The sequence below is a fragment of the Mixophyes fleayi genome, chromosome 4 (assembly GCF_038048845.1).
Source record: "Mixophyes fleayi isolate aMixFle1 chromosome 4, aMixFle1.hap1, whole genome shotgun sequence".
Taxonomy (NCBI): domain Eukaryota; kingdom Metazoa; phylum Chordata; class Amphibia; order Anura; family Limnodynastidae; genus Mixophyes; species Mixophyes fleayi.
The window spans coordinates 212426854-212441408 of NC_134405.1; the positions used below are offsets into that span (position 1 = coordinate 212426854).

The following is a 14555-nucleotide window of genomic DNA, read 5'->3' on the forward strand; positions in this document are numbered from 1 at the left end:
ACCTATATGTATATTAAATTATACAATGAGATGTGTTTGTTAAATGTACCCTTGTGTCTATGTGGGGTTGATATTTTTTTTGCCCTGTATGTTTACTGGATTTATTTTGAAAACATGTTTATGAAATATCTTTTTAATACGTTGGGAGTCATTTACAAAGAGAATGATTTGTATAGTAGAAGCACATTTATAGATGTGTAGTTGCACATAATATACAGATGTAAATGCATGACCCATCTGTGCATCCAATATGCACGGCCATTTACGTTTTCAAGGTTTGGTTTAAAAAGTAAAAAATCCACCACAGAGCATAATCGTCTCCATTTTTTCTTCTCAATTCATTCATTTAGGTTTTTCTCCTAATATACTGTTCTTTTCACCCTTATGTATGTTTAATATGCCTTTTAAATGTAAGGGGTCATTGAGGATGTCTTTATTTTAATATACAAATATTTTACCATTTTATATTTGCTTAAATGAGCCTTATTAACCCCTAGCTGGAGAAAGGAACGTGGTTTAGATTATTGTAAACAAAAAGAAGGTACAGATTTTCAATTGGCTTTACCAAAATCTTGATTCATGTTAAATGAATTTTAATGTATGAAGTATTGAGACAGGATATAAGGTTCCTTTAAGGTGATATACTCCAGAGAAAGTACTTAAGTACAACAAGAGTGTTTACTTTATATGGTTCATGATCAAATTGAATATATGAAATATATCTGATGGATAAGTCCATAACAAAGCGTACAAGGTAGAAAGCGAGTGGGAACCCTTGTCGGCATAGAGCTAGGTACACACTACACGGTTTTCGTCCAATAATCGGCTAAATCAGCCGACATACGACCGCTCGTTCAAAAGTCGGGTCAGTGTGTGTAGTGACACGATGGTCGAAAGTCTGCCCAAATGGACGATTGTCGCCTCATTTGGTTGGTCGTACCGTTTAATATTTTCATTCCAATGACGTTTCCGTTGTGTAGTGTGTATAAACTTCCGACCGATCCACAACAGTGAGTACGAAATTACAGTCATTGCTCACGACAACATGGCTGTAAAAAGTCGCTAAAGGGACGTCCGCTCTTCCCTTTATCGTCCTAAACAAGGCTAGTGTGTATGCAATCCATGGACCGAGCGATCGGAACATCGATCGCATGTAAAATTCATCTGCATAAAATGTTGGTGGAAAATTCTGCAGTGTGTACCCAGCTTTAGGTACTGATTATAAGGATTTTATAATTAAGATATCATTAGCTACTTAGAAATGGCTATGAATCGTGAAAATGTGTTTTCCTTCACCAACAACTTATTTATGTTAATCTTCAGTTTGTGTATGTTGTAAATGTTGGAAAATTACTGGTTATGTCAACTGGTGTAAATTATACGTCCATTGGCACAGCCACAAAGCACTGCAAAATCAGAACTGGCATCAAATATGCATAATTTCCACCCCTTCTTGATTAGTAATATATACTGTTCAGCAAATTAAAGTCTGCTTTGGATTGGGCGCATATCCCCATTGCATCATTGTGCCTATCCAGCACAAGAGAGAAACGACTCCCATCCAACCAAGTCTGTACAATATGAAATGCAAAAGTTGCTCACAAGGTGTTGGTTTCAATTTGGCAAATCCATGTGTCATCCCACAAAAATGGGTGCACAGTACACAAGTACAATTTTGTTATGTCAGAAGGGTGTTTGTAGGTGCTTGTGTTGTGTTGTTAGTTTATATATAACCACCAATATCTATTTAAAAGTAACATTGGGAAGATGTTGAGAGAATAGTCTGCTACAAATATTCCCTTGTAATAATTTAGACCCAAACAATTTGTTCTTTTAAAGAATTGTATACATGCATAATTGAAATGAAGATACTGAAGTTCATACGTAAAGTATCAGAATGAAACTAAACATCTCTTATCTGTTCCCGAGCCCATGCTTGAGTGACATGAATCATAAAAGATTAAAGAGGAAATCTCTTGTCATATAAAAGGGTATTTCTTTCATCTTTTCCGCAATGTAGGTGGAACACAGTATGTTTAATCTTATCAATATTAAGTAACTTAGTACTTTACAATAAACAAGCTTCATGTTTAATTATGCCTTATCTGATTTCCTTAGGAAATTTAGTAAGACATAAGATAATTTTATTGAAATATTTTCATAAGTAAAATTCTATGTAAAAATTTAAGTAAATGTGCGAAACTATGTTTTGGGACAATATGATGAGTACAACTCTTTTGGAAAGGTACACAATGTAAACAATATTTAGTGTTTTGCATTGTTCCTGTTTTGTAGAGTTAAATGTCGTCAATGTCTAAATATTCTAATTGATTCATTTATTGAATAATTAATTATAACAGTCGATCAACACGAATTGAACATCCTATACTTTCTGGGTAATTCCATAAAAGGCGATAAGCCAACTGCTTTCTCTTGCGCAAGGGGAAGGGGGGGGGGCTCTGTAGGGATAAGAATAGTAGGCTGAAGCTGCAGCTAGCCAATGATAAGCCACATTCATTGGACAGAAAAAAACACTCTGCTATATGAATAAACTCAGCCCCATTGCTTTAAAAATACAACGTAAAATGTCCTTAAATACATTAAGAACAGTTTTGAGAAAAATGCTGAGCAGGCCTGTCTTGAAATAATTATTGATGTTGACTTCCAGATGAACACACTGAAGACAGCAATTTGTTATGATTTTCTGCAAGTTCTACTATGGTGAACATTGCTTGCTTTTCTCTTCATGTTGATTACCACATCTGCCAGTGCTTTCAAATGGTTGAGACCACTAGAAATATATTAATATTTACAATCCTTTCTGGTTTTAAACACCATAACACTAGTGCTTAAGTTTTGTCATACATCTTTAGTTACCAGAGGTTATCTAGTTTTATGACTCTGGAGCAATTATCATTTTATGAAGCAATTCTACTTTTAAAGCAGCTCATCATAAAAAGGACAATTGCACATTGGTCATGCAAATGAGAAGAGTGAAGCATACCATGTGCTGGTCAAAAGCTTGTATTAAACCTATATTACGGCCAACTCATTCTCCATTCTTTTTTCTCTATTTTATAGTACACGAAGGAGGAGTGGTAAGGGATCAGACACCAGAAAAAATCACTATATTGTCTTCTGTAATTCTTTTGACCGGCAACCTAAGTAGTTTAGTGGCGGAGCCCCATAATGGAGCAAAATATTTAGCGTTTGAAATCACAAAATTGACCAAACTTGCAAACTCCCCTTTATAGGCCAGAATGCTAATATACAAGTTAATCCAAAAGGAAAAGCCATATTTGATATTCAGAAATATATGTGACAGTTTTCCATTCCATGCCAGGCATTAACATATTTGACATTGTCTGTAACTTTATCAACCTCATAGCAAACTATCACAAGAAAAATGCCTTCCAATATCCTTCAGTACAAAACAACATCAAATGAGTTTTTAATGACAGTAAAGACCATACATCCATTCTGCACAGTTGTTCTCAGGAGACCCCAGCTTGAAAGGGACAGAATGTTTACAAGGCCACTGGACAGCATGGAAACGATTTAAATGTAGTCCAACTCTACCTGACATTTCTTCAATGCTTCAGTTTTATTTGTCATATACTGTCTATTGCAATTATTTTGAATAATGATTTTATTGTTGTGTATTATTATGTATTATTGTGCAAACAGATAAAGAGTATTTGGAAGAAGAAATAAGAAAATATATATAAATATAGGGCCTGATTCATTAAGGAACTTAAATTAAGAAGTTTCTTATTTCAGTCTCCTGGACAAAACCATGTTACAATGCAAGGGGTGAAAATTATTTTTCTATTTTGCACATAAGTTAAATACTTTCTGTTTTTTCATGTAGCACACCTATTGGATTTGTATCCTCTATACCCTTTCTCCAGTAGGATTGAATGGGGGTTGTGAAATAACACAGTTCCTATAGTCTAGAATTACAATTTATGTTCATTAATTAGGGTCAATTTGTGCTCTCTTTGTGCTAATCGCAAAAGATAGTCCCTTCCTCTTTTTTCGATTTCTATTTGTTCTATGGCTTTAAAACGTAGAGCACTAGAATCGGCATTCTGACATGTATGAAAATGTCTCGGTATACTATGATTCTCCACTTTATGTTGAATATTCCTTAAATGTTCAAATATTCTTATTTTTAGTGCTCTTTTTGTTTTACCTACATATTTTTTCCCACACTTACATTCAATTAAATAGATCACATGTGTGGTATTACAATTCAGAAGGGAATTAATAGTCCTATATTTAGTATCAGAGGTGCACAGAAAGGTTTTAAGTTCTTTATGTACAAATTTACAGGCTTTAAACATCCACAAGGAAAAAAGTCTTTTCTAGGTGTTAACCAGTTATTCCTTGAAATCGATATATATAAGATGAGATGGAACTAAAAAGGATTTGAAAGTTTTGGACCTTTTAAAAATGACAATAAGGGATCCAGTTTCAATACTGACCAGTGTTTCTCTAAAATTCTGGTGATAGGTATATTCTCTATATTATAAGTGGTAACAAAAGGACACATAATTTCCTTATTATTTTCTTTTTTCTTATATGTTAGCAACTCAGTTCTATCCAATTTCTCGAGGCTAAGCAACAACAATTTTTCAGGATATCTCCGTTCATAAAATCTATCATATATTATTAATGCCTGTTGCTCAAAAGTATCCTCATAGTTTCGTTGAATTCTTATAAACTGTGAACACGGGATATTGTCTTTCCAACTTTTTTGATGGCAACTAATATAGTCAATGTAGCTATTACTGTCCACTTGTTTGATGTTTGTGTATTTATATATTGTTTCTCCATATAATGGACAGTATCTAATACTAGATCTAAAGATTCAATTTTATTCTTATTAGTGTTACATGTAAATTTGAGTTCATAGTCAATCACATTGATCTCATTCATAAAGAGATCAAAGTCTATTGATGTACCCTTCCATATAATCAGAATATCATGTATATATCATTTAAATAAAATATTTTTTTCCATATACTTCTGATTATTATAGATAATGTGTTTTTCCCAGTTTCCTGTGTAGATATTAGCATAACTGGGTCTGAAGGGACTGCCCAGTGCAGTCCCCAGCACCTATTGGTAAAATGGTCCAAAAACAATGAAATAATTGTGATCAAGAATATACTGAGTACATTCAACTAAGAACTCTTATAGTGTATCACTAAGATCACTATCTTCCCTTAGACATAGATTTACGGCATTGACTCCTTTGGAATGGGGAATAGCTGTGTACAGAGATTGAGCATCTACTGTACACCATAAATAATCAGACTCCCATTTAATGTCCCTCATGACTTGTAACACATGCGTAGAGTCCTTTAGGAACAACTTCAAATGACTCACATATTTTTTAAGATAACAATCCACAGATTCAGGTAAGGAGGCAGTTACAGAACCAATCCCGAGATTATGGGACGCCCCAGGTTGTTAATCAATTGTTTATGAATCTTAGGGAGTTGATAGTTTAAACTGTCAACATATACTTTTCAAAATCGCATTAATGAAACTAATCACATACATGATATAAAATACATCTACTTAATATATAATTTTACATTTTAAAATATTGTCTAAAATATATTTATATGACCTCAAATAGTTCAATATTTCAATCCACAATAACATATGATATTATTATATGTACAATGTCTTAATTAATATCCGCATGAAACATATCTTGTTGTTTTAGATAGCTCAATATTGTATTTAAATAGGGGTTGATATAAACTGTGTAGCTGGAACGTAATGAGTGAAACCTGTTACATACTGACATAAGTAATCAAACTGTCCTATAAAAAGTAGCCTGATTCAGATCGGACCCACCCCTCCTAACAAAGTCGTTCAAGACGAAACGCGTAGAGGGTTGGAGGAGGAGTACTGATTGGGAGGTCTGCTTCATATTGTTGTATAGGAGTTAACCTGTTATTGATACTTTACATGCTTGCTGTCTAAGGATTTTTGGTACGTGCATACTTTGTATGTGATTTTAACAATAAAATGTGGATAATGCACTATGGAGGCGCCCCCGTTTGCTTGATATCCTAGATATCTTGGTACACCTGTGGAGATTGGGTGAAAAAAAAAAGGGGAAGACTCTCAGCTGACAGGCTGCTCAGGCTATAAGGAACCCGTGGGAAGAGTTTACTAAAGGTCATGGACATTGCTGAGTACCGTTTTTCAACATTGAATACATCATATAACAGATTATATACAGACTTATCTTGAGGCACACTGTAAATCTTTTGCGCTTATAGTTTACAGCATTACTAACAGCCACTCACCTCTCCCCAGAAATGCTGTCAACTCACGGCCATCCCTGTTGTAGTGGAATAAGGAGACCCAGCTCCACTCTGTCACATGATGGAGGTGAAGTCTTTCATTCACCCCTTCTTACTCACTGAGCTTCCTGTGATGCTTCAGCATACGCACTTGATTATCATAGGAGGTGGTGAATTGGGGGAAGGGCTTATTAGCAACTGGAAACTCCCATAAGTGCACACTTGAGGCACAAATGGGATGAGAGGACAAAAGTAGACTGATGTACACACAAAGGGGAGAAATAAAGTAACAGACAACCACAAGACACAGACACACAGAAGCAAGAGGGCAGATAGAAACACACATGGGGTGTCAAAGATGAGACAGAGGAGCAAAAATGAGAAGAAAGAAAAGGACAAAAACACACAAAAGGGAGAGAGCTATGCACATACACATGAGGATACAGAGAGAGAGGTACATATACAGAATTGGAGAAAGAGACAATTCAAAGTGGGGAGGAGAGATAAGAAAAGAGGATTTATGGAGGGGGGGAGGCGGGTAAGAGATATAGACATGGCCATGAGATGCCTTTTCTGTGGTAAAAGGCAGCCAGTGGTCTATGGTGCAGAGGTAGGGGGACCCCCTTCCCTTCTTTAGTTTATCCCTTCTAGCTCTCTTTTTTCCCATTTCCCCCCCTGTGTTGCTTGTGCCTTTCTTGCTGTCACTTTTTATTGCACTCTTTTTTTTCTGTAGCAGTGGGGCAGCCATGATGTGACAGGTCTATTTCCTGCAGGGCTGCCAGTAGGGGCCATGTGCTGCAGTAATAGGCTGCACTGCCCCTACATTCACAGAGTGAGAAAAAGGGAGGTATTCTTGTGTCTGTCCATTTTTTTTTAATACATTCTTCTTGCCGCCCACGATGTCACCAGGAATAAAACCCTGGGTACTGGAGGTGATGTTCCAAACATAAGGGCGTTTCTAGGCAACTGGACCCCCCCAAGTACACACCTGGCCATGCATCTTTTAGCTATGTAACGCCCCAAAGACAGTATGCCTCCTTGTCCATTATTAAGCATGCTTTCACTAAGATATACTCCCAGTGCCAGTAAACCACATCATACCAGTATTTACCCCAGTGTCAGTGTACAGCTCCCCCTCCCCTTCCCAGTATGTCCCCAGTTCTGGTAGATAATATGCTCTCCAGTGCCAGTATGCTCCCCTTTACCAATATGCCCCCAGTCCTTTACCTGCTCTAATAGTAACCAGAAAGAGGCAACCTGCACTGTGCCTGTTAACAGCGTGCAGACAACTTCCTACTGGTAACTATAGGAGCAGCCGACCCCTCTCACCAGCGCTTCCTGTTCCTCATACACTCTCCCCCCTGTCATCTGTCTCTAATGCAGGGTTGTATAAGGCACAGGAATTACTGTTTACAGGGATTGCACTGCCATTCTTTTTATAATAATAGAAAGCAGCCTGTACAACTAATTGTTTGCAGGTCACTCCTTCCTTGTTTCTATGAGAGCCTCCAGGACTCCTGAGGAATTCTGGCCAGGCCCGGGATTTGTCACTCAAAAATAGAAAACAATTCTGGGATTTAATGCATAATGGCGACCCTTACTCTGGGAAAACCTACACAGTGGGGAATTACTGATCATTCGGACCAGGGCTAAACAGGCAAGGAATACTTGGGCTCTTTATTACCACTAATCTTCAGCTGATGAAGCAGATACAATGTAGTTTTATTACAATTCCTCTATGTTTTCTTAGACAGTCCAACTTCAGCCATTTCACTAGAGCGAATTTATCTGCTCTGATATTTGACACTTTTCCACTGAATTAAGCTGGGCTCTGTTAGTTAGTTTGTAAAACAAGCTGCTTACATTGGTTAATTCAGTCAACAAGTGGGAAACAGCAGATTAGACAATCGTCTCCTTGATGAAATGAGTAATGGTGGCAGGTCTGTTTATCAGTGCTGCAGTAAGACGACCAGCATGTCAAAATACTCACTGCTGTCCCATCACCAGATGCTCACTGGATTACGTTGTTGAATTCAGTCTTGCCAAATATGCCATTTTTTTATTTCATCACCCCTGACCCAAGATATAATTTTTAATGAGCTGTCACTCTGACTAGGAAAGATGTCTCCTCTTTTTATCTTCATTTTTGTACATTTGTCAATTTAAATAATGTATTTGGTATAATGAACATTTCTACATATAATTATGAATATTTCTATATACTTTCTGACTTATCTTTGTTTGGCTATTATTGTGGATCCTTTTATTTTCATTGTTTCAGACTCATATGTGCAGTAGAGCTCTCAAAACCTTTGTTCCTTAACTTATGTTTCACTCTCACTTAACACCATTATTACGCCAACTTTATTTTCCAAGAGTCGTTTTCACCAGTGTCCATAGCGCTATGTTACAAGAAATGTGTTACAGAGCTGAGGTGGGTCCAATGTCATGTCTCCTATACAGGATTACCTTGTCCCATGCTTATATGACTTGCCCCCTCCAGTGGCACACCACAACATCATGTGCTTCTATCTAAATGATACCTGTTGAGAGGTATGGCATAACTGAAAGGGAAATAGAGTCATCTTTTCCCATAGTAAATTTAACACAATGTAAATATTTTAGCAAGTTTATTATTAGAATTAGAAATGTTTCAATTGTATTGATTTTGAAACTGAGAAAACAGAAAGGTTTTTGCAAAAGTGCAATAATTATAGAGGTGGTACTTATTACTTATATAGGCTGCAGCAGCAGCCCGAGGTGGGTCTAACCTTACACTTGCTCTGGACTGCCCTGTGTTTTCTTTCTACACTGGGCACTTGTGGTTGACTGACGATGAAGGGAACTCCCAGCTATGATTATTTCCCCTTGGTTATTTATATCATATGAGGGGGGTTGTTTTTATGGGATTTTTTTGCGTATGTTTTTGAACTGTGACAGCTAAGGAAAGAAGAATGAAGAAAATAAGACTTTACTTGTCATTTGGACTATGATGGATCAAGAAAGAAGAAAATATTTTATTTTATATTAAATAAAGTGATGAACAAGGGCTTTGGGGAATCTTTTATTCAAATAAATCTTATTTAAATTTTGTATATTAGTCTTTAATTTTTTTATTATTTTGTTATAATGGAAAGAGATCTTATGGACCCCTCTCCTTATACAGCTCCCGTAGCCTAGATGGGAGGGAATAACATGCTGCCTTTTGTGCACAGCCCCTCAAAGTCTGAGTCAGAGGTTCACTATAGGTGGACTACATCATAGTGGTCTCCATGTTATAGTGGAAACTAACTGCTATAATATCATATCCATATAAGTCATATAGCTAGTGTAATATCCATATAGATTCCAGTAGGGGAAACTTAATTCCCTGTATAACACTGATAATAATGAAAAATGCTGCTGACATGAAATTACTGTTTCTACTGCATACAGAGGAGCAGATATTTAGATGTTATAGGACCTTATTGTATATCAATTCAATTATATTGTATATCAATTTCATTAAAATTACCTGAAGAATCGGAATTAGAATAAAACGAGTAGTCCTTTGTGCCACAATTATATACATACAATCCAGTTTGATTGCACAGTTCATCTTGGGATTTAAGATCAATATCTTCCTCATCTGTAAACTGCAGGAAATAAAACAAATGTTTAGCAATGATTAATAAATATGAATCTAATTACTAAATAGAATGGTTTAACTGCAAGCAAAATATATTCTGTCGTATGCAATGAAATATGAACTTAAACTTAAAATTGAGAGGTTAGCATTACTTAACTCTCATCTTCCAGTACATGAAAAACCCATATATGCTTACTTATCATATTGTTAGGGAAACGCATATTGTTTTAGTGCTATCTGTCCCCTGCACTTTCAAATGGCACTTTCAAACTCACTACAGGTTTTCAGCCAATTATCAGACAATTACATGATAAACGACTATCATATTAGTGTGTAGGTTCAACAATGAACGAATATCGTTCAAAGCACATCCTATAGTTTCATTTGATTTTCAAACCAAACTAAAAATCTAGTTTCAATTCTGCAGTGTGTATGACTATGCACTCATGACTGATAGATCGCTATGGAGTGTGCAGAGTCACAATCTTTTCAGCCGATGGTTATGACAAATAAAGAGTGCAGATCTGAAGGTAAATCATGTAAAACGTGTATAGTGTGCACACATGAATCGGCATACTGATCGGGACTTTTTTTCTTCAGTTGTTGGTAAAATGGTTAACTAAATCACCTTGGGATAAATTTTATGTACTGTGTACCCAGCCTTACAGCATAATCAGATATTCTAGCAGCGTAAAAAGAAAAATGACGCAGTGTTTGGGAGAGAAATGAGTAGTAATAAAATAAATACACAGATAGTATGAGGTCATCTACTAATCACAAATTAAGCAGATGCACTACACTTTTAGTTTTGCCAACTGCACCTATTGGCCATAAAGCACATACATAGAAGCAAGCCCACCTTCTGCTTTTGCCAATTACATGTATAAAATGGCTAGCTTTGCGGGACAGCAGGTCCATATAAAAATGAACGCTGTGTAAAGTATGAAAAAGGTAATGCCTACTTTATGACCACATCCTTAATTAATTTGAATTATCATTTTACACCCAAAATACTGCTTAGTCAAGTACCATTATGCCTTAAATTAATCATGACAGTGAGTGGTCACTGGGGCTATCTTTTTAACATGGGTCACTTCTGAGTTAATGTTTTTATTGCATGGGTATTAACACACATATAACTGGGCTTTCCCATGTCAAATGGATGTTCCAAAAGTCATCCTATTGAAAGTATAGGATGACTCCTGTTTAGGAACCCTTTTTAAAAAATGGAAAGTAAAGGTGGCTTAAGGAATAGTTTTAAATGAATAAAATAAGAATTGAGTTTTAGACCTACAAGCTGAGGTCAGAACCCATCTGAAGATCATAGGTGTAGATAACATATCTCAGAAACAGAACATGTGATTGTTCAAAAATACACTCCTAAAACTTAGTAATTGTCTTGTAGGTGTTGCAGTATTGCAACACCTACAGTGATGCTGCTGCTGATGAGAGGACAAATCGGAAGAGAAAATTCAAATGCTGTCTAAATAGAAAATGACAAAATTATAGAAATGATCATAAAAACTTTAATTATCAACATTTTTACATCCTGGTCATGCTCCTGCTCCTTACTATTACATGTTTAGATCCTCTTTAGACAACTGTAAACATTTACTCTCGTTTTAATATATGATACTACCGATAGGATCATTATCACCTGGTTAATCCCCATCCTCACTTTTTATACAGCTATCAACATGAAAGCTTGATCTTACTTACAATGCTCCTACCCTGCTCTCACTTAGTTACAACACGTCTATCTCTAGACTTTAACATAATAAAGCGCTTTTGCCAGCAGACATCATCAGTCTCAATGCTTGGTTGTAAACATACATATAATATAGGGATCTCTCTGTTCCACACACATTATAATTTCACCAGCTAAGGATAGCACAAGAAAAACAGTGGTCTAGTAGTCAATGTCTGTAAGTAATTGAGTCATCAAGATGACATCACTGATAGGGGACAATGATATCTTAATAATCTGTTGTATAGATTATTGCACATTTCTGATTGCGTGTCTGTGTTAAGTATAGATATGTATAATCCACATGACCACATTATATAGGGAACCCTATAGAAACGTTAGTATCTTAACTCAATTAGGAATGTGGGAATGGATTTTTCTTCATGGAAATGGCTGTTGAAGATGACTACAAATCAGCGTGTGTTTCACTTAGTTCATGGTTAACAATGGAACCACTATCCCAAATGGGAATGGAGATACTTACAGTACATTTTAATTCACTATTTAAAAAGTGCCTGAAGCAGTATAATGTGCTATAAGTAGTAATGCAGCAGCTTGCTATTAGCACAAAACACGAATACTGGTTATAATAGATAGATAAATAGATAGATAGATAGTATAACCAGTATTTGTGTTTTGAGCTAATAACATTTTAGCATATTATGATAGAATACTATTTGCATACATAAGATACATGCCTATTACACAATTTTGTGACAACATCATATGCATAAAAATAGCATTAAAACATGCCTTTGTGAAACTGGAAGCATATTTATTGTTATGTATTGCCTGCATGGAAATGAGGTGGCAGCCATGTCTAACAAAGGAAAACAAGCAAAGGGAAAGCAGAGGGTGTGTTTAGTTTGTATTCCTATTTGTCTACACCCACTGTGTGTACACTGGACAGAAGAACACATGCTTCCAGTCATAGTAGGGAAAATGGGCTGTCCGAGAGAAAAAAGGATGCAATGAGACCACTTGTTTTGTTAAAGACCTTGCACTATGGTTGCCCAGTGCTTGACCTTTCCATGACATGGACACAGTTTAATGTTGAACAAGCTTGGATTGAAGAACATACTATTCACCAACCCCCCTTGTAGCATTGTTGGGGGTTAATATTTCATATTTATAGTCAATCTAGTTGTTTACTTATTTCGTTTTTATTTTTTGCTGTATGGATTAATGACAGTGTACAATCATGATGGCTTTCATTTAATTTCTTCTTTGCTATTTCTGAGAGATTGTATAAGATAATTATTGTGCCACAAGAAGAGAATTAATGTTTTATGATATATATATATATATATATATATATATATATATATATACATATATATATAATTAACAGACTACTTATAGATTACTATATAATATGTGTATATCAAGCTATAGTAAATATACTTGATTTGTGCTTTTTGATTCCCATTATTGTATTAAATGTAAACGATAGCCATGCTACATGTTATGGTTAACCTCACAGATACTACTACAGGCACTTCCAGAAATCCCCCCTTTGTATAATCAAAATGATAAAGAGGCCATTACCTACCATAACTGATATAGCTCATTCACACCTATGCACTGTTAATGCCCTTTCAGCAGAAAACAGATTTAAAAATAGGAGGAATGATTTGTTATAGACTCGTTTACACCATTGTGTTCTAAAATTGTAATACCGCACTTAAAATTGTAGAACCCAACAGTACCTATTTCTCATGGGTTAACATGCGCTGCTAATACAATAGACAGTAATGGTAAAAGTGCAATACATAGTGCATTCATAATAACACTTCATTAAAAACGCATCACTAAAATGCATCTGAAGTACACATTTTCATGCAATGGCATAGCCCATATGTGTGAATGAGCCCTTAGAGTTAATTGCATCACATAATCCAATAAACTGACAGTTAATGAAAATTCACTTATCTGTCCCTGCTGACCTGAAGCCATCTGGTAACCTTAGTTATTCATACTGCCATCCCTGTGGAGAGACCTCCAGAGAGACCTGTTAATAATTATTCACTAGCCCTAGCGACAAACCAAGCACAATTTACAGGGCAGTCTGGATAGTTGCTGCATTCTGTGACAGTCTGGCATTCTCTAAAAGGGCAACAAGAACAGACTCTTGCCATTTGTAGACAAGCCAACCCATCATTTTACTTTTATCATATTAGCAGAGCAATTGCATAATTTGTGGTGCAAAATATACTCTGAATATTGTTAGTAGATCCAACAGGACTATTTTACAAACAGCAACTAATAAATATAGATTACATTGATAACATTGTACTAAAATGTATTTTTGCAGTCAAGAAAATTTTTGGAAAAGTAGTATTTAAATATATGTTAACTGTGATGTTTTCTTCAGAAATATAAAATATTATGTTGACTTTTTTGTTTAACAGTATGTTAACTGTAATATACCATATAATTAATAGATAAATTACAATAAATAAAACTTATTTTTAGCTTATTTTTCAATATAATATTATAATTTAATTTATATACTTTTTACTCACAAACGTTTATATGCCCTCATTATATAATGTTTATTATTTGTAGGAGTGCATCAAATTTATATTTTTGGATTGTACAAAAGAACTTACAGGGTTTCAAAGCAAAACTGAACTCAAATTCATATACTAAAATTAAGCAGAAAGGAACAAAATAAATAATAATTTTAGTTGCATAGAAGTGTTCTCCTTGATAAAATCACAAACAAATTAGACTATGAATTAGGGGGGAAAAAAATCTTGGTAAAACCATTTAGGGGTATATTCATCATCCTCATCATCATCACCATTTATTTATATAGCGCCACTGATTTCGCAGCGCTGTACAGAGA

General features: G+C 35.4%; 1 protein-coding gene across 1 annotated transcript in view; it reads right to left on the reverse strand.

The window, feature by feature from the left end:
• LOC142150791 (uncharacterized) overlaps window positions 1–14555 on the reverse strand; it is a 174731-nt gene that overhangs the window by 152640 nt on the left and 7536 nt on the right. The window contains exon 4 of the mRNA XM_075205978.1: window positions 9844–9964. Coding sequence (XP_075062079.1) covers window positions 9844–9964 — 121 coding nt within the window. The remainder of the gene's footprint in view (window positions 1–9843; window positions 9965–14555) is intronic.